This window comes from Pleurodeles waltl, chromosome 10 (assembly GCF_031143425.1).
Source record: "Pleurodeles waltl isolate 20211129_DDA chromosome 10, aPleWal1.hap1.20221129, whole genome shotgun sequence".
NCBI classification, from domain to species: domain Eukaryota; kingdom Metazoa; phylum Chordata; class Amphibia; order Caudata; family Salamandridae; genus Pleurodeles; species Pleurodeles waltl.
In genome coordinates, this window is record NC_090449.1 from 652,088,757 (window position 1) to 652,109,765 (window position 21,009).

General features: G+C 45.5%; 1 protein-coding gene across 2 annotated transcripts in view; it reads left to right on the forward strand.

The window, feature by feature from the left end:
- RBM33 (RNA binding motif protein 33) overlaps window positions 1-21,009 on the forward strand; it is a 739,069-nt gene that overhangs the window by 271,123 nt on the left and 446,937 nt on the right. For both annotated transcript variants that reach the window (XM_069211143.1, XM_069211144.1), the window contains exon 10: window positions 8,184-8,242. In XM_069211143.1, the coding sequence (XP_069067244.1) occupies window positions 8,184-8,242 (59 nt within the window). The remainder of the gene's footprint in view (window positions 1-8,183; window positions 8,243-21,009) is intronic.

Sequence of the window (21,009 nt, forward strand, 5' to 3'; positions counted from 1 at the left end):
TGGGGCCAAGTCAGTTGTTGTCTCCGTCTCTGCGGAGCTTTCAGGTCAGCAGTCCTTCTTTCTTCAGGTTGTAGGAGTCTGATTTCCTGGGTTCAGGGTTCCCCCCTAAATACTGAATTTAGGGGTGTGTTTAGGTCTGGGCGGCAGTAGCCAATGGCTATGGACCTGGAGGGTGGCTACACCCTCTTTGTGCCTCCCCACTGAGGGGAGGGGGGCACATCCCTATTCCTATTGGGGGAATCCTCCAAAACCAAGATGGAGGATTTCTTAAGGCAGGAGTCTCCTCCGCTCAGGGCACCTTAGGGGCTGTCCTGACTGGTGGGTGACTCCTCCTTGTTTTTCTCATTATCTCCTCCGGACTCGCTGCCAAAAGTGGGGGCTGTGTCCGGAGGGGCGGGCATCTCCACTAGCTGGGATGCCCTGGGGTGCTGTAACAGGCATGAGCCTTTGAGGCTCACCACCGGGTGTTACAGTTCCTGCAGGGGAAGGTGAGAAGCACCTCCACCCAATGCAGGCTTTGTTCCTGGCCACAGAGTGACAAAGGCACTCACCCCATGTGTCCAGAAACTCATCTGGTTGTGGCAGGCTGGCAGGAACTGGTCAGCCTAACACTAGGAATTGGACAGGTATGCAAGGGGCATCTCTGAGATGCCCTTTGTGTCCATTTTTCAATAAACTCCACACTGGCATCAGTGTGCATTTATTGTGCTGAGAAGTTTGATACCAAACTTCCCAGTATTCAGTGTAGCCATTATGGAACTGTGGAGTTTGTAATTGACAGACTCCCAGACCATATACAATTTATGGCTACCCTGCACTTACAATGTCTACGGTTTGGCTTAGACACTGTAGGGGCATAGTGCTCATGAATCTCTCCCCTCATCTGTGGTAAAGTGCACCCTGCCTTGGGGCTGTAAGGCCTGCTAGAGGGGTGACTTACCTATACCAGAAGGTAGTGGGTTGAGGGCATGTCGACTTAGTCTTTTTCTCCCCACCAGCACACACAAGCTGTGAGGCAGTGTGCATGTGCTGAGTGAGGGGTCCCCAGGGTGGCATAATACATGCTGCAGCCCTTAGAGACCTTCCCTGGCCACAGGGCCCTTGGTACCAGGTGTACCAGTTACAAGGGACTCACCTGTGTGACAGGGCTGTGCCAATTGTGGGAACAACGGTACGGTTTAGGGAAAAAAACACTGGTGGTGGGGCCTGGTCAGCAGAGTCCCAGCATGCTTTCAGTCATAACTGGCATCAACCAAAGGCAAAAGGTTAGGGGGTAAGCATGCCAAGGGAGGCATTTCCCTACACTGGCCAAAATGTCTAAAGAGGTTAAGCCTACTAAACATGAGTGCTATTACACACTCCAAAAGAATAACACAAATTAACAAAACTATAACACGCACATCAAAATCTGATTTCAAGGCAGAAGATGGAGACACCCGTAGATCATTCAGTGTTGGGCCATGTAGGAAGCTGGCCTGGTGTGTGGTGGGCACATGTGGTACTAACATCTTATACCAGGTCCAGGGTTCCCTTATAGTGAAGTGTAGGCAGTATCTGGAAGCCAGGCTCTATAGAGGTAGCTGTAGATGAACAACCAAGGCTTATTTAGGTGACACGCAAAGCTCGTGCATAAAAGAAAACACTCAGTGTTACAAAAATAAAGGTACTTTATTTTAGTGACACAATTGGCAAAAAGTACTAGAGAGGCAACCCTCCTATAGGAGGTAACTGACACCCAAGATAGGTACACTAGTAATCAGAAATAGGGATAAATACCAATAGAAAACAGTGCAAGTGGCAATTGACAATAGTGACCTTAGGGGGAGCCCAAACTGTAGGAATTTGGCTCTGTATGTACTATTTCAAAGTAAGAAATAGCATACACAGAGTCCAAGGGTTCCCCTTAGAGGTAAGATAGTGGCAAAAAGAGATAATTCGAATGCTCTATTTTGTGGCAGTGTGGTCGAGCAGTAAGCTTATCAGGGGGTAGTGTTAAGCATTTATTGTACACACACAAGCAATAAATGGGAAACACACACTTAAAGACAATTCCAAGCCAATAGGTTTTTATATAGAAAAATATATTTTCTTAGTTTATTTTAAGAACCACAGGTTCAAGATTTACAAACAATACTTTAAATGAAAGGTATTTCACTTGGGAACTTTAGGAACTTTGAATTAGCAAAATAGCATATACAGTTTTCACACAAATGGCAATAAGCTATTTTAAAACTGGACACAGTGCAATTTTCAACAGTTCCTGGGGGAGGTAAGTGTTTCTTGGTTTTGCAGGTAAGTAAACCACCTACAGGGTTCAAAGTTGGGTCCAAGGTAGCTCACTGTTGGGGGTTCAGAGCAACCCCAAAGTTACCACACCAGCAGCTCAGGGCCGGTCAGGTGCAGAGGTCAAAGTGGTGCCCAAAACGCATAGGCTTCAATGGAGAAGGGGGTGCCCCGGTTCCAGTCTGCCAGCAGGTAAGTACCCGCGTCTTCGGAGGGCAGACCAGGGGTATTTTGTAGGGCACCGGGGGACACACAAGTCAGCACAAAAAGTACACCCTCAGCGGCAAGGGGCGGCCGGGTGCAGAGTGCAAACAGGCGTTGGGTTTGCAATGGAGTTCAATGGGAGACCCAGGGGTCTCTTCAGCGAGGCAGGCAAGGGGGGGGGCCTCCTCGGGGTAGCCACCACCTGGGCAAGGGAGAGGGCCACCTGGGGGTCGCTCCTGCACTGGAGGTCGGATCCTTCAGGTCCTGGGGGCTGCGGGTGCAGTGTCCTTACCAGGCGTCGGGTTCTTAGAAGCAGGCAGTCGCGGTCAGGGGAGCCTCTGGATTCCCTCTGCAGGCGTCGCTGTGGGGGCTCAGGAGGGTCAACTCTGGCTACTCACGGGCTCGTAGTCGCCGGGGAGTCCTCCCTGTAGCGTTGTTTCTCCACAAGTCGAGCCGGGAGCGTCGGTGCAGAGTGCAAAGTCTCACGCTTCCGGCGGGAAACGTGTGTTCTTTCAAAGTTGCTTGTTTGTTGCAAAGATGCTTCTTCCTTGGAGCAGAGCTGCTGTCTTCGGGAGTTCTTGTTCCTTTTAGATGCAGGGTAGTCCTCTGAGGCTTCAGAGGTCGCTGGACCCTGTGGAACGTGTCGCTGGAGCAGTTCTTTTGAAGTGGGGAGACAGGCCGGTAGAGCTGGGGCCAAAGCAGTTGGTGTCTCCGTCTTCTCTGCAGGTTTTTCAGCTCAGCAGTCCTTCTTCGTCTTAGGTTGCAGGAATCTATCTTGCTGGGTTCTGGGAGCACCTAAATACTCGATTTAGGGGTGTGTTTAGGTCTGGGGGCTTAGTAGCCAATGGCTACTAGCCCTGAGGGTGGCTACACCCTCTTTGTGCCTCCTCCCTGAGGGGAGGGGGGCACATCCCTAAAAGTCAGAGTCCCCTCAGCTCAGGACACCTTAGGGGCTGTCCTGACTGGCCAGTGACTCCTTGTTTTTCTCATTATCTCCTCTGGCTTTGCCGCCAAAAGTGGGGCTGTGGCCGGAGGTGGCGGGCAACTCCACTAGCTGGAGTTCCCTGGGGTGCTGTAACAAAGGGGGTGAGCCTTTGAGGCTCACCACCAGGTGTTACACTTCCTGCAGGGGGAGGTGAGAAGCACCTCCACCCAGTACAGGCTTTACTAGCCACAGAGTGACAAAGGCACTCTCCCCATGTGGCCAGCAAAATGTCTGGTGTGTGGCAGGCTGCTAAAACTAGTCAGCCCACACTGGAAGTCGGTATGGTTTCAGGGGGCATCTCTAAGATGCCCTCTGGGGTGTAGTTTACAATAAAATGTACACTGGCATCAGTGTGCATTTATTGTGCTTAGAAGTTTGATACCAAACTTCCCAGTTTTCAGTGTAGCCATTCTGGTGCTGTGGAGTTTGTGTATGACAGACTCCCAGACCATATACTCTTATGGCTACCCTGCACTTACAATGTCTAAGGTTATGCTTAGACACTGTAGGGGCATAGTGGTCATGCACTTATGCCCTCACCTATGGTATAGTACACCCTGCCTTAGGGCTGTAAGGCCTGCTAGAGGGGTAACTTATCTATACCTATAGGCAGTGTGAGGTTGGCATGGCACCCTGAGGGGAGTGCCATGTCGACTTAGTCATTTTATCCCCACCAGCACACACAAGCTGGCAAGCAGCGGGTCTGTGCTGAGAGAGGGATCCCCAGGGTGGCATAAGACATGCTGCAGCCCTTAGAGACCTTTCCTGGCATCAGGGCCCTTGGTACCAGGGGCACCAGTTACAAGGGACTTACCTGGATGCCAGGGTGTGCCAATTGTGGAAACAAAGGTACAGGTTAGGGAAAGAACACTGGTGCTGGGGCCTGGTTAGCAGGTCTCAGCACACTTTCAAATCATAACTTGGCATCAGCAAAGGCAAAAAGTCAGGGGGTAACCATGCCAAGGAGGCATTTCCTTACACAAACCATATACTTAAAAAAATGAAATGCGACTGCAGGACTCCCTCCTAGGTAAGTGGAATGTGTAGAGGGGTGCTGGGGGAACTAGGAAACCCCAAAAGTGAGTACCACAGTGCCCCCCAGCGACCAGAAAGAAAGGAGTAATTTACTAGATTTTTTCCCAAACCACCCGAAAGGAATAAAAAGGAGATAATGCAACACCCAGACAGGGCTGCAAGAAACCAGCGCTGGATTCCTGAAGAAGTAGACCTGAAAAAGAAGGGGACCAAGTCGAGAAGTCGCAGGAGTGTCCGGTGGTGGCAGGAACCACTACCCACCCGTCTGAGGTTGCAAGAGTTGGTCGACTGTAGGACGAAGACTGTCAGCAATGCAGCCCTGGAGCTGGAGCAGAGTTCCTGGAGGATGCAATCGACGTCCCAAATGGAAGATTGCAGTCTGTGGAGTGGAAACGCCACCAACAAGCTTTGGCAAAGGCGGAAGTCGGTGTGGATAAAGAGTGGAGCTGCCGGGGACCAGGAAGGTCCAGGAGGACTCGGCCCACGGGAGAGTTCGGGGGGGACCCTCAGCAAGGCAGAGAGTCCACAGACAAAAAGGCAGCCCCCACAGGAGACCCATTCGCAGAGGAGCCGACTCAGCACAACTGAAGAAGGGTCTCACACCGCAGGAGAAGCACACAGAGCTGTGCGTCACAGGGAAGAGTGCTGGGGGCTGGGGCTACACGGAGCCTGAAAATCTCTTGGAGGAGATGCCAACAAGCCTAAGTAGCTGCAAGAGACGCAGTGAACGGGAGTACTGTCCTGCGTGGGAAGGCAAGGGCTTACCTTCACAGAAGTTGGACAACTGGTAGAGAGGACCAAGGGAAGCACTCCAGACCACCACCTGTGATGCAGGATCTACGCAGCTCAGGATGAGAGGAGATCCATGCAGCTGGTCGTCGTTGCAGTTGGTGGCAGCGGATGCAGGGGAGTGACTCCTTCACTCCAAGGGATATTCCTTCTTCCTTCTCGTGCAGGCTGAAGACTTGCCCCCCTCAGAGGATGCACAGCTGGGGAAATGTTGCAGAAGCTGGAAGGAGCCGTGGAAACAACGTCGCAAGCAGAGTCTTCGTCGTGGGTGCAGATTGTCCGTTCCTAGAGGGTCCAGCCGCAGTTCCAGTGGCCAGAAGTTGCAGTAGAGGTTGCAGAGGAATCTTGAAGGTTAATCTGAGGACCCACCAAAGAGGGAGACCCTAAATAGCACTGAAAGAGGGATTGGTCACCTAGCCAGGTGACCACCTATCAGGAGGGGGCTCTGACGTCACATGCATGATCTGGCCACTGAGATGCTCCAAGAGGCCTCTGCCCACCTTGGATTCAAGATGGCAGAATCAAGGGACCTTTGGGAGGAGCTCTGGGCACCACCCATGGGGAGGTGAGGAACAGGGGAGGGGTCACTCCCCTTTCCATTGTCCAGTTTTGCGCCAGAGCAGGGACCGGAGGTCCCTGAACCTGTGTGGGCTGGTTTATGCAAAAAGAGCACCAAATGTGCCCACCAAAGCATACCAGTGGCTTGGGTCGGCTACCCCTCCCAAGCCATGCAACACCTATTTCTAAAGGGCAAGGGTGTTACCCCCTCTCCCAGAGGAAATCGTTTGTTCTGCCTTCCTTGGCTTGAGCTGATCATGTGGCAGGAGGGCAGAAACCTGTCTGAGGGGTGGCAGCAGCTTGGGCTGCACTGAAAACCCCAGAAAGCTGGTAGGAGCAATGCTGGGGGTCCTCTAAGGAGTCTCCAGAGTGCATGGGATCATACCTCCAATACTGGCAACAATATTGGGGTATGATTCTGACATGTTTGATACCAAACATGTGTAGGTTCGGAGTTGCCATTATGTAGCTGGACATAGGTAGTGACGTATGTCCAGTATATGTGTAAAGTGGCGTCCCCGCACTCACGAAGTCCATGAAAATGGAGCTGGAGTTTGTAGGGGCATCTCTGCTCATGCAGGGGTGCTCTCACACACAGGTACCTGCACCCTGCTCTCTGGGCTAGGAGGGACTACAATAGGGGTGATTTACAGTGACCTGGGGTGAAAGGGGTGCATGCACCCTTTCCACAGGCTACAGTGGCAGGCCTGCAGATACTCTTTGCATGGGCTCCCCATGGTGAAGCCCCAGCCCATTGGGAGGGGTGGGAGCAACCTCTGGTGCCCCAATGCCCTGGGTAGCATATATTAGGGACTTACAAGGGGATATTAGTATGCCAAATGTGGAGTGTGTGGTTCAAGCAACCAAATTTAAAGGGAGGGAGCACAGTAACTGGGGTCTTAGTTAGCAGGATCCAAGTGAACACAGTCAAACACACTGACAACAGGCAAAAAGAGGTCAAAGGAAACAGAATGAATTTGTACTTTTTCCTCTACTGCTTTAAAAATGAATCTTCAGGCCTAGTCTAGGTTAAAAAAATAATCTAAGTGCATATTAATGCATTTAATACACATAAATCCTATTGTGCCCCTTACAATTTGAATAAAAAATGCAAAGCAAATTATTTAATTGCAATTATTGTTTACTACATTACAATTGAATTACATTCTAAGAGGAATAGTTCTAATATTAATTCATATCAGTAGCTCACTTGACTACAAATGCACAACATCTTTCATGGCAATGTTCAAACGAAATAGAGGTCACAGTGTCTGTGGCCTATGCTAGCTTCTGTCACTAATATATTAGTAAAATTTGATCTCTATCATTGCTGAATTATGTTATAGTAACCAGGGCCTGGTAAGCCCTTGCTGGGAGATGTTTTCATTGTATTCTGTATTAATGTGCATGTGGCTCAGTAGCCTGCTGAATTTGGTAAGGCAGAGACGTCTTTCTAGAACACGTCTTTGTTCAGTGTTTAAGGCCTTTAAAATCCTAATACGTTCAGAAAGAAAAACCCTCTGGTAGCATCTGTGAGATGGGTTTCTAGACAGACAGACAGACAGACAGACCCTCTCTCCCTGTGCAATGTTTAAATGTGGACAGTTCACTTTTGTGGAGAATTACTGTGCTCTGATGTTTTTCATTTCACAACCTAATTTGTGACAATGATGCATTAAGAATTTGAGTAGTGGCTCAGATGTGTGCATTCTTTGCAATGCTTTGGCGTCATAGTAATTTCTAATATTTAACTCCTAGTTATTTAGGATGGTCTCTTCAGGGGTAAGTGAGTTTTTTTGTAGCAAGCGAAACATTATGCCGGTTTGCTCGTTTTACATTTTTTATTGGCAATTTTAAGTGGACCATGACATTTTGCTCCTGATTTGCGGCAGTGTGCGGAACACACTACACTACACAAACACGGATTAAATTTGCAGAAACTGCTGAACTTCGTAAAATGGGCTAGGTTCACGAAACACATTGCAGTGACATTTATTTGTTGTGGATTTTGCACGTTATGCCTATCTATTGTCTTCTGAAACATGGTTAATATAAATGAAAATGTTATTTTAAATGAAGTGGGTACTGTAAGAATGTTTTTTCCTGTACAATTCCTGCAGGAAAATAAATTCAGTTGATATTTCCCTTGATTTTTAAGTCAAGTTGGATCTTTGTCTTTTTTTCTGTGTTTCATTGAGAAATATTTTGGTTGTGGATCACAAATCGCCTGCCACAGCCTTAAAAGTTACCTTCCAAGCAATTTCAACAATTTCTTCCTTATCTTTGAAAAACGTGTCATTAATAGGCATTTCTGTTTTCCTTGTTTTAGTTCCCTTATTACCAACGCCACCTCAGCCCAGACCTGCTGCAATCCCTCAGAGATTTCCAGTGAGTAGCAGCTGTTCCTTCTACTGCGATATGGATAAGCATACATTTGTGATTGCATATTAGAATAGCAAATAAAGGATGTTCCTACTAAGTACAGTTTTAAGAATTTGTAAATATTGACAATTAACCCTGCTGTTAGAGATGTTTGTCAAAGATTTTATTTCATTGAATTTTGTACTGTAGAATTAATTCTGGCTAAATTTAAAAATTCGAAGGGAGTGTGGGTGGTATTGCTATAAGTCTTACGAAACGCAGCTTTTACTATTTAATAACCTTTTACAATTCAAACATTGTGAGTTTTTTTTCTCTTCCTCATTTGCATTTAATATTGAAATATGTTTAAACACAGAACGTTCCCCAAGTAGCTGTTTTTGTATTGTAATAAAGATTGCAGCACGTTGAATAACTTTACTTATATCAGTAATATTCAATGTGGCTTGAGAAACTTTAGTTAAGTTCTACTTTACATATAACATTTTTCTACAAAATCTGTGACCAGAGAGTGCTGCACTTCATCATTAATAGGTTTTAATTCAGTGTCAGTATGACTTTCACTAATATGAACTGTGACGGGGGACCTTGAATGCTTAAGAAAATATATAATATTTTACACTGTTTTTAAAAATGACAATGGCAGATTGCTGCAGCAAACGGTTTCTGATGGGTATTTCTAATCAAGTATTCCTCACCTTTTCAATTTTCCCAGGTGCTAGGCTAGATCTGAAACATTTCTAGCAATTATTCCCAGGCATTGATAGGTGGGGCCATCAGGCTTTGTGGCGACCTCACCACTTCAGAATTAATGGCACTCAGCAATAAATTGGTGGCACACTTCCACGCTGACGTCAATTCCTTTTTTTCTGCAGCTTTCAACGTGGATCCAGCGCTCCACTCCTGGGATTATGTTTGTATTTTACTGATGTCCAAAACAGATTTGCTGACTGTCTGCTACTGATGTCTCCCCTGAAAAATACAGGCTTCAAGCCCTTCTGTGCCATTTTGAACCTGCTTGTAGCAGATGTCTGACAGACCTACAATTCTGTCTTTGGTGTCCCTGTTACAAGCATGGTTCAAAGCCATGTGACAAATGCTCACTGAGGCAGTCACGAGGCAGGACGTAGAGCTGTGTTGCCGAGCAAAATAAAAGGGCCAGTTGCAGTCAAAATCGAGGGCTCGTTTCTGCTCCAACTCTAAGTCCCAGTCTAGTCATGGGTAAGTGTCAGATGAAGTCCAAGAACAAGTCTTGGTTTAAGCACAAGAAGCCAAGGCATGGGGGCTTCCTCACCCACCTATCTCTCCTACTTGATGCGGATCCCAATTCTTAGTGCTTAAAGAAAGGCAAGGATGTCCGGGGATTCCCGGGATGATCGCCTGCCAGGGGATACATGAATGTCGGTCCTTACACCTTTTTCAGGTATTACTTTCTAGATTTTCTGTGTATTGGAGAGGGCTATTTTGCCTGCTTGGTACTTGAAAATTTCCTGATGTGAGCTGCTTTGGTATTGATTCAAGAGGTGAGGAATCTGTACATAGAAGTATTCTATCAGAAGAACAAGTTACTTACTGAAGGTAATGCGCCTTCTGGTGATATCTCTTTCTGGTGGATACTCCTTCTAAATGCAGATTCTTCACTGCATGTCCTCCTTCCCCTTCTGTTTAATGACATTCTAGTTTATAGTAAGGTCCCGTATTATATTCTGTACAATGTCACAGATTGCAATCTCTTAATTATTCTCTGCGCCTAAGAGTGTGGAAAGCTTTGTGATAAACTGACGTGAGGGCACAGTTTTAGCACCTATATAAAGCTTTGCAACATCACTTCTGGAAGCAGGGCAATATCCTCGAAGAGTCTGATGGCACCACCTATCACCACACAAGAACAATTGCTGGAAAATGTTAATGATACAGTCCAGCGTCTCAGGTAAACACAGAAGGGGAGGAATCTGCTCTTCTATAAGAGTGTCCACCAGAAAGGGTATTATAAAAGGTAATTAACTTGTTCTTCTGAGATGGTCCACCCTTGGATATATCTTGAAATAAACTGCAGAAAATGGTTTCTTATATCATTGCTTTTTTCCGGTGAATGAAAACTGAACGAGGATTTAGTGTTTACAGCAGTTGGTATGTGTTTGCATCCATGGAAGAGAGCAGTTGGCATCAGACAGGGAGGAATCTGTCAATAGTGCAGCAAGTGCAGTGGCATCAGACCACATGATTTAGAGGAGGTTCACATTTATTATTGTTATTTACTGTTGAAGCACAGTTCTCTGTGCCCATTTTCCTTCATTTTCGTATACATGATTGCACCCTTACTAGGCCACTGTCAATTTGAAAGATAAAGAAAATAAATCGAGTGTGGTGGTGTCAATTATTCCCAAGATTGATGTGAGCTCTTGGAGCACTCCATTGATTCCCCAGCTGTCTGCTTCGCTCACCTTCTGCAGACTCCGAGCTGCTGCTGCTGTTGGAGGACCTTAGTGAGAATTGTACAGTGTTTGCTCAACAGGGTCCAATCATCCTGTGTTCCCTCACTCTCTCTAGGGGCTACAGTGCAAGCTGTACTCTGCACACAGACCTGAAGCAGCAGTGCTTCCACACTGCTGTGGGTAGAGGGCTCGGGGACATGGTTAATTCTGAGACCTGGATGGTGGTGGGAGAGTAAACTACATTGTGGGTTCCACTGCAAACTCGTTTTGGCAGACATTCTTGAGGTCAGTACTGAGCTGCTGCCAGGGAGGTGCAAGAGGCATCCGTTGGGCCTAATTCATCTGTCGCCACTACTTAGGTTCCGCACTGCTCTTTAGGTCTGAACTTGTTCCTGGCATCATTGGTGCACAATCCTTTAGAACCGTTGGCCTGATGTGATTTAAATAGTGGCCACTTAATTGGTTTCCATAACATTGGCCAGGTGCATAAGACAGTTGAATGCTTTTTGATGCACCATTAGCATTCTCCAGACATGTATTTTTCGGATACCTATTGTGAATGGCTAGGTGGGGTATACCCCACACACTTTTTGCCTTCTTCACAGCACAAGATTTGGCAATGACTTTTCCACACTGTAAGGAAATGCCTCCTTGGCATGGTTACCCCCTGACTTTTTGCCTTTGCTGATGCTAAGTTTTGATTTGAAAGTGTGCTGAGGCCTGCTAACCAGGCCCCAACACCAGTGTTTTCACAATTGGCACACCCTGGCATCCACGTAAGTCCCTTGTAACTGGTACCCCTGGTACCAAGGGCCCTGATGCCAGGGAAGGTCTCTAAGGGCTGCAGCATGTCTTATGCCACCCTGGGGACCCCTCACTCAGCACAGACACACTGCTTGCCAGCTTGTGTGTGCTAGTGAGGACAAAACGAGTAAGTCGACATGGCACTCCCCTCAGGGTGCCATGCCAACCTCACACGGCCTATGCAGTATAGATAAGTCACCCCTCTAGCAGGCCTTACAGCCCTAAGGCAGGGTGCACTATACCATAGGTGAGGGCACAAGTGCATGAGCCCGGTGCCCCTACAGTGTCTAAGCAAAACCTTAGACATTGTAAGTGCAGGGTAGCCATAAGAGTATATGGTCTGGGAGTCTGTCATGCACGAACTCCACAGCACCATAATGGCTACACTGAAAACTGTGAAGTTTGGTATCAAACTTCTCAGCACAATAAATGCACACTGATGCCAGTGTACATTTTATTGTAACATACACCCCAGAGGGCACCTTAGAGGTGCCCCCTGAAACCTTAACCAACTACCCGTGTAGGCTGACTGGTTTTAGCAGCCTGCCACACTCGAGACATGTTGCTGGCCACATGGGGAGAGGGCCTTTGTCACTCTGTGGCTAGTAACAAAGCCTGTACTGGGTGGAGGTGCTTATCACCTCCCCCTTGCAGGAACTGTAACACCTGGCGGTGAGCCTCAAAGACTCACCCCCTTTGTTACAGCACCCCAGGGCATTCCAGCTAGTGGAGTTGCCCGCCCCCTCCGGCCATGGCCCCAATTTTGGCAGCAAGGCCGGAGGAGATAATGAGAAAAACAAGGAGGAGTCACTGGCCAGTCAGGACAGCCCCTAAGGCAACCTGAGCTGAGGTGACTCTGACTTTTAGAAATCCTCCATCTTGCAGATGGAGGATTCCCCCAATAGGGATAGGAATGTGACCCCCTCCCCTTGGGAGGAGGCACAAAGAGGGTGTAGCCACCCTCCGGGCTAGTAGCCATTGGCTACTGCCCTCCCAGACCTAAACACACCCCTAAATTCTGTATTTAGGGGCTCCCCAGAACCTAGGAACTCAGATTCCTGCAACCTAAGAAGAAGAGGACTGCTAAGCTGAAAAACCCTGCAGAGAAGACGGAGACACCAACTGCTTTGGCCCCAGCTCTACCAGCCTGTCTCCCCACTTCTAAAGACACTGCTCCAGCGACGCTTTCTCCAGGGACCAGCGACCCCTGAATCCTCAGAGGACTGCCCTGCTCTAGAAGGACCAAGAACTCCCGAGGACAGCGGCTCTGTTCACCCAAGACTGCAACTTTGTAACAAAGGAGCAACTTTAAAACAACTTGCGTTTCCCGGCGGAAGCGTGAGACTTGCTATTCTGCACCCGACGCCCCCGGCTCGACTTGTGGAGAACAATCACTTCAGGGAGGACTCCCCGGTGACTGCAAGACCGTGAGTAGCCAGAGTTGCCCCCCCTGAGCCCCCACAGCGACGCCTGCAGAGGGAATCCCGAGGCTCCCCCTGACCACGACTGCCTGCTCCTCAGATCCAGACGCCTGGTAAAGACTCTGCACGCACCCCCCCCCCTCCCCCCCCCCCCCCCCCCCCCCCCCACCCCGGTGCCCTACAAAACCCCCCTGGTCTGCCCTCCGAAGACGCGGGTACTTACCTGCTGGCAGACTGGAACCGGGGCACCCCCTTCTCCATTGAAGCCTATGCGTTTTGGGCACCACTTTGACCTCTGCACCTGACCGGCCCTGAGCTGCTGGTGTGGTAACTTTGGGGTTGCTCTGAACCCCCAACGGTGGGCTACCTTGGACCCAAACTTGAACCCCGTAGGTGGTTTACTTACCTGCAAAAACTAACTAACTCTTACTCCCCCCAGGAACTGTTGAAAATTGCACTGTCTAGTTTTAAAATAGCTGTATGTGATTTATTTGAAAACTGTGTATGCTATTTTGATTATTCAAAGTTCCTAAAGTACCTACCTGCAATACTTTTCATTTGAAGTATTACATGTAAATCTTGAACCTGTGGTTCTTAAAATAAACTAAGAAAATATATTTTTCTATACAAAAACCTATTGGCCTGGAATTGTCTCTGTGTGTGTTCCTCATTTATTGCTTGTGTGTGTACAAAAATGCTTAACACTACTCCTTTGATAAGCCTACTGCTCGACCACACTACCACAAAATAGAGCATTAGTATTATCTCTTTTTGCCACTATCTTACCTCTAAGGGGAACCCTTGGACTCTGTGCATACTATCCCTTACTTTGAAATAGTGCATACAGAGCCAACTTCCTACACGCACTGTTAACTTACATTTTGCTGTCAGTGCTACCCTCTCCTCCTCAGTTTCTTATTGTCAACTGCTGTGGTATTCACCATATTGACCATGAGAAACCGCCAGTAAATAGGTTAAGAATAAGGTTAAGTTTATGTGGACTAAATTATATCCTTGGAAACATTTGTGAAAAGTAAGTGCTATGGCCACGGTTTTGCTCAGAATTAGGTGCTAAATTGACGTAATTTGCTTTCACCTAGTTGGAAGAAATGCAAATCCATTAAATGACGCTGTATTTTAGTGTGAAATATGTCCAGGCATCCGTTTTTGATGCAAAGACACATTTCCCTCTAAAAAGTAGTGCAAAAAAACCAAAAGTGCTCTGAACAAAACTTCTGCGTTCTGGTTGCTTGTGTTCTCAAGCTTTCGCTTTACAGCTTTGAAGCGAACAGCAGCGTATGCACATGATGTTCTATGACGACATCATTTCAGCAATTTTGTACAAGAGGTGTAATGCGAAATTCTGAAAATGACAGACATAACTTAAGTTTTGTCTGGGCCTGCTCAGAATCCCGCAGCCTGTGCAATTGAAGCTCGGGTAGACTTGATCCCACTTCATGCCTCTTTAATCCACCTCCACACACTCCCTGCCACTTTATTGATCTCTTGCAGGTTCTTTTCCATCCCTGCCTTCTACCTTTATCATAGTTCTTTTCCTTCTTTGCCCCTTTTGTATTTCTCCCTTTTGCTCTGCATCGAAGTTTGTTGAGGAAAAATTATTACCCGTACCCAAAAATTAGTGCTGGTGGGCCACACCTGCACCACTTGCACACATCAAACACTGGACTAGGGCACAAAAAGTTACATTTTTTTATTAAAACATTTACGGATTTTCCCTTGTTTTTGTGCAACAAAATTTACAATAACCACAAAAGAACCCAAACAAGTACATTATCAGCCTTGTAGTCAAACTGCAGAATTAGTTCAACTTAAATTTCAGTGCTGCATAAGACGTGCACCATTAGTCTGCGAGTATGCAGGTGCCCACATACCTTCTCATATTTCATCAATCCATGTTGCGGCACACTTGTTTTATTGGTGCTGTAAACCAGTCTTCTCTCATCCCTACAACTCATTTTCTATTATTTTGAGTTCAATGACTGAGCTTTTCATTCTGCTTTGTAGACCCTACCCAGCTAGGTAGTCCTCATTTTCCTGTGGGGTGTGTGTCACGTGGATACACCAAATCCGATATGTACGTCAATCTTTGTGACAAGTTCTTTGCTTTCGCGGCATCTGAATGGGCTATCTTTATACAGATCTTTTGTGATATTACCCGTTCCTCTACGTCCTTATTTCAGCACTCCACTGTTAAGGGATCTGTGCACATCCGTTATGTATTCTCCATTTTCGCTTATAAAAATGTAAATTGTGCAACGTTTTTTGTGCATCTTAATTCATCATCATCATATCAATGTTTATTCGGATAAAAGTAATATCCATAAAAGAGTCACAAAATAAAATAGAATACAGTGACATAGTAAAATTCAATTTCATTTCACAATAAATCATTGCAGTGTTAAAAAGATTAAAAATGTATAAAAACAATATTAAACTATGCCCAGGGCTCTCAGAAATCTCCTTGGGGGCATCACTACCTCATGAGTCTCATAAATGCATAGTAACGGAGCATCACTCTTCGATATTGTGAATATACGTGATAATCGGCTTACAATATTCTACAGCATCAAAAGTGATCGCAGAGTATGACGCATGTAAAACAAAAAATCTATCACATTTTTACTTGAAACCATTATCATGACTCAGCCTCATATTTTGGCGCTTCCAAGTATGAAAGACATTTCCTTCTTGAGATGGCTGTTGAGATCAAAACAGTATAGCATATATCCACATTATCGAGTGAACAAATATAGTTGAAAACCTCCTGGTAATGCATACGTTTTCCGGTTATAAACAATGGCTGTAAAATTTGCTTTTTTATGTCCCTATACAATTAACAAAAACAAATAAAATGCACAGTTGACTGATTAGATTTACCATTACATGGACTTTTAAGGTACATCTGTGACTAAACCCCAATTTTGGGGAAAACAATCTTGATGTGCAGAGTGCCCAGCTATAATCTTGTAAGATGTGATTATGCAACACAGATTTTACCTGATAATTTTGAATTCCTTCTTTTGTGGGACCCGAGCAGTAGCATCGTACAGAAGACTTACTCTCTTGTTTGTCTCTCTCTGCCTCGCTCTTCCCGATTAGAACAGCTTTTAGTTTGTTCTTAGTTAAGCGGGAAATACTGACAGGAACCTCAGTACTAATATTTCCGTCCACTGCCATTTGGATGCTATTAATTTAGGCCAGCCATGGGATCTTATCTTTGTGCTATAGTTTTAAACAATCTGTTACCAACTATTTAGTGTACTTCATACCATTTTTACTCCATATACTATGGCAAAATAAATGAGGACTTACCTGAATGGAATCTTGTAGGAAAGACACTCCCAATTCCTTATGTAAAATGTAAGAGGTGGTTGACCTCGGTACTGCCAAAAGTCAGCCTACGAAGATATTTTCTTGTATCTGTAGGGAAGAGCAATTTGTGCAACCCCACAATGGGGCCCCATAGCTAACACTAGGTAAACATTTGCTTTTGTATAGAGTCAATAATTCTCTAATTGGTTTATATCCTATTTTAGCAGAAGGTCTAAAAAGAGCTCCTGTAGATCTTAAAAATTTCAGTTTCCCTCCAATGACTACTGCTAAAAAATTGTATGCCACAGTATGTGAAAGTTTGGGTTTTGGCTAAACCCTCACCCTTAATATTGCGGATCCTCTTTTTGGCCTTCCCTTTCCCTCACACCATGGTAAATGCGTTTTAAGATTAATTTTCATAGTTGTGTCCTTCATTTTGGGGGGCGAAGGTGTCGATCAAAAGCAGGAGCCCATTGGCAGTTAAACATAAGCACCGCATTGTCCGCTTATAGGAGAAAGGGGGTTGAATGCTTGTCGACCCTAGAAGAGTGAACCTTCACTTTTTGCTGTATCTCCTCCACTTTTGTGGCGTTCCTGAACCTTTTTTTGTGCACCGCTGCTAACAGCCACTCGCTCACATTGCTCCTGCAGGGCCAAAGAACTCACCTCCTCAGTGCGGGGGAGCTGTTCGTCGGTTGGGTTTTAGTATGTGGTGCCACTGTCCTTAACAGTCCCAGTGGATCCGAAACTCATCTTTAAGACATTTATTTTATGCTCTCTTCTGTGACTATTCACTGTATTGCCTTAGATTTTTCGGTTGTTATGTTTTTTCCAAAACTGGCTAGCACATTTTGACCCATATTGTTTAAGACCAGGGAGTTAAGTCATTTTAAGAAAAGTAATCAGGCTGAATTGGCAGTTAATTTTGATAGTCACAATTTGCAGCTACAGAGAAAGTCCTGATAGAAAAAAAAAGATCTAAACTATAGAGAGCTTATTTCTTTTCTTAGGTCTCGCCTGAGACAGCACATGCGCTCTCACTTTTGCAAGCCTCTTGTGAATTAAAAAAAAAAAAGAAGAAGAAAAAAAACGGAAAATTTGCTTAGAGCCTGTCCATTACTTACTATTACTTCCAATTGGCTGGCTCTGAAATCATTCTTATTTTTGCAGCGTGAATCTTTTCTGGATTTACATGCTGTGCATTATTTCGCAATTGGTGCTTGGGTCTGGGATTTTGCTACTGTTTCACCAAAATATTTAGTCAGTCTTCTTTTTCTACCTTAGTTTGATGGTAGGTGTTGATGGAAGCACCATTTGGTGTCCCCTTGTGATGATGATGTACTTCCTCTGGATGTTCCCACCTTATTTTGCAATCTTCCGAATTTTTTCTTCCGCTGTTGGGTCTGGATGTTTTTGTAGAGATATCTCCAACTCAAAGAAGAACTTGCCGAAAAACTTTGCTTTAACTTTTTTTGAAGTAGGAGAACCTGATATCACTTTGCATGGGCTCCCCATGGGTGGCATAATACATGCTGCATCCCATTGGGGGTGGAGGGGTAACCTCAGGTGCCCCAATGCCCTGGGTAGCACATATTAAGGACTTACAAGGGGGCACCAGTATGCCAAATGTGGAGTGTGTGGTTCAAGCAACCAAATTTAAAGGGAGAGGGCACAGTAGCTGGGGTCTTGGTTAGCAGGATCCAAGTGAACACAGTCAAATACACTGACAACAGGCAAAAAGAGGTCAAAGGAAACAGAATGAATTTGTACTTTTTTTATACTGCTTTAAAAATGAATCTTCAGGCCTAGTCTAGCTTTAAAATTGATGCATTTAATACACATAAATCCTATTGTGCCCCTTCCAATTTGAATCAAATATGCAAAGCAAATTATTTAATTGCAATTATTGTTTACTACATTACAAATGAATTACCTTCTAAGAGGAATAGTTCTAATATTAATTCATATCAGTAGTTCCCTTGACTACAAATGCACAACATCTTTCCTGGCAATGTCCAAGCGAAATAGAGGTCACAGTGTCTGCCATAATTCAAGCGCCGTCATTTTTACATTTCATGTTAATTTCTCTGGTAGGTTTTTAAATGAAGGTTTATAAGGTGGCCTATGCTAGCTTCTATGTCACTAATATATTAGTAAAATTTGATCTCTATCATTGCTGAATTATGTTATAGTAACCAGGGGCTGGTAAGCCCTTGCTGGGAGATGTTTTCATTGTATTCTGTAATGTGCATGTGGCTCAGTAGCCTGCTGAATTTGGTAAGGCAAAGACGTCTTTATAGAACACATCTTTGTTCAGTGTTTAAGGCCTTTAAAATCCTAATACGTTCAGAAAGAAAAACCCTGTGGTAGCATCTGTGAGATGGGTTTCTAGACACACAAGCATGGTTGCTACCGACTCCCTGTGCCACGTTTGAATGTGGACAATTTCACTTTTGTGGAGAATTACCGTGCTCTGACGTTTCTCATTTCACAACTTAATTTGTGACAATGATGCATTAAGAATGCAAAGAAAAACATGCCGAAAAACTTTGCTGTAACTTTTTTGAAGTAGGAGAACCTGATATCATCGGGGATCGAATGAAGACAAGGAAAGAGCGAGTGTGTATTTATTTTTTCTGCCCTTTGACAGACTGTTGAGATTGCCTGAATGCCTCCGTGTGGCTTGATGGAGAAAACACTGTTCCAATTCTGCAAGATCTGCCATCACAAAAGGGCCCACCAGCATGAAGATTGTAACGCCTCCTCCGTGTTTGCTCTGAAGATGCTGAGGGTGAGAGCGAGGCAAAGTATGGCTCACAATGCTTTTCAAGGTCAAAAATCAACATCATCCTTTCAAGATTTGGGACTGTCCAGTGACAAGGAGGAAAGTGTTGCAGAGGGAGCTTAAGGGGGAAACTTCGGAGTGTGATCGGGAGATCGAGGTAGAAGATGAGGTGCTAAAGAAGACCTGAAAAGAGGTAAGAGAATCCTTAGCATCCACTAAGACACCAGAGTCGAAAAAATCAGACTTGCAAGTGCATAAGGGAGTCGCAGCGTTGAAATGCTTGCCGTCCGCAGGCATGCCCCACAAAAGGGAGTCCCACGGAGCCCTTGAGGGGGCTTCCAGTGGAGAAAACCCCCCAGAAAATTAATGTTTGATCAAAGGACAGGAGGGCTAAAGACGTTTAATTGAAAGGCCACAACTCACAATTGGGTCAGAGAAGCTTCCAGTTGGAATAGAGGATGTAGGGAGTTTAGATGTTAAAAAGAAAACACACTTCGGACAGTCCCGATGACCGGGCTGTTGAAATTGAAAAGAAGAGGAAAAGGCCGAAATGGCTTCTCAATACAAAAGAAAAAAATAATTTGACAAATGTCTGAAGGGATTAGGGATCCCTCACAAGACTTCGGTGACAAAGAAGTTTCCGGGGGCAGAATCTGAGGAAATTTGACTCCCCCTCACACAACAGAGCCACAAGAGGAAGAGGAGGAACTCTTCGATGAGGAGGCAGATGATCAAGGTATGTTTCAGCCTTCAGAAAAGGGAGATTATGTGGTAACTCAGTGGGAATGGTTGGAGGGGGATTCGCCAGAAGAGGAAGTAGAGACCTATCCTTCCAAACTCTCACCCCCAGATGATATTGACATGTACAACATTGTCATTAAAAATGCGTCAGTCAAGTTTAATATGCAATTGGAAGAGGATAAACCCCAGTCATGTTTCCTCTTAAAAATACTGCTGCCAAGTCAAGCAAGGAATCAATATCTTCTGATACTTCCAGGTATTCTTGATCAGAAGAAGGATGCTTTTCAAGAGCCAGCTACTTGTAGAGCAGTCCCACCAAGGGCTGAAAAGAGGTACAAGTTCTCTTCGAAAGATCCGGCGCATATTAAAGGTACTGTCCCAGCATACTCAATAATAATGTCAGCTGCAAGGAAAAGAGCCAATATTCCCTCAAAATTGAGGCCACTCACAGGCAAAGAAAGTAAAAGAATGGAACTCATGGGTTGGAGGATTGAACGCAATGCAGCAAACCAGTGGTGTATCGCTGTCTCCAACGCTTTGCTCAGTAGACACACCCACCAACATTGGGAGGAAATAGGAGAATTAATGAAACCTCTCCCTGAGCAATATAAAAAGAGGAGCACATCTGGTGGAAAGGACATAGCAAATACTTGCTTAAAATCTGCTCTGGATGGGAGGGACATGTCTAGTCGCCAGGTAATGATGGGGGAGGGGTTACACTGAGTCGTCATTCTTGACTGAGAATTTCAGGTCTCAAACCAGAGATCCTAGCAAACATAATAAACAGCCCTTTTCATGGCCAACAGTTATTTTAGGAACTGTGTTGACGATAGCCTGAATCAACTAAAAAAGGATAATAAAACCGCAAAGTCCTTGGGTGCATTGTAGTTTCGTGGAGGAATACACAGGGTATCTTTCACAGTAAGAAGACCAGTCTCTAGGGATAGCTTCCAGTCGGGGAGTTCACAACAAGGCACACAAGCCACTTTCTCACAACAAAACTGGCTGTACCAGCAACAAGGGAGAAATTCCTTTCGGGGGGAGCTAGAGGAAGAGGACAACCAGCTAGAGTGGACTCAACTCCTGCAAACAAACAACTGCACTACCACTGTAACTGTATCACATGTACCGTCTGTTAAAAAAAAAAACAGCAAAAAATCAGAGTAGCATCACCACACACCAGTGGGTGGAAAACTGCAAAAATTTTCCTGGAGTTGGAGGAAAATAACTTCAGACAAATGGGTTTTAAATGCAATA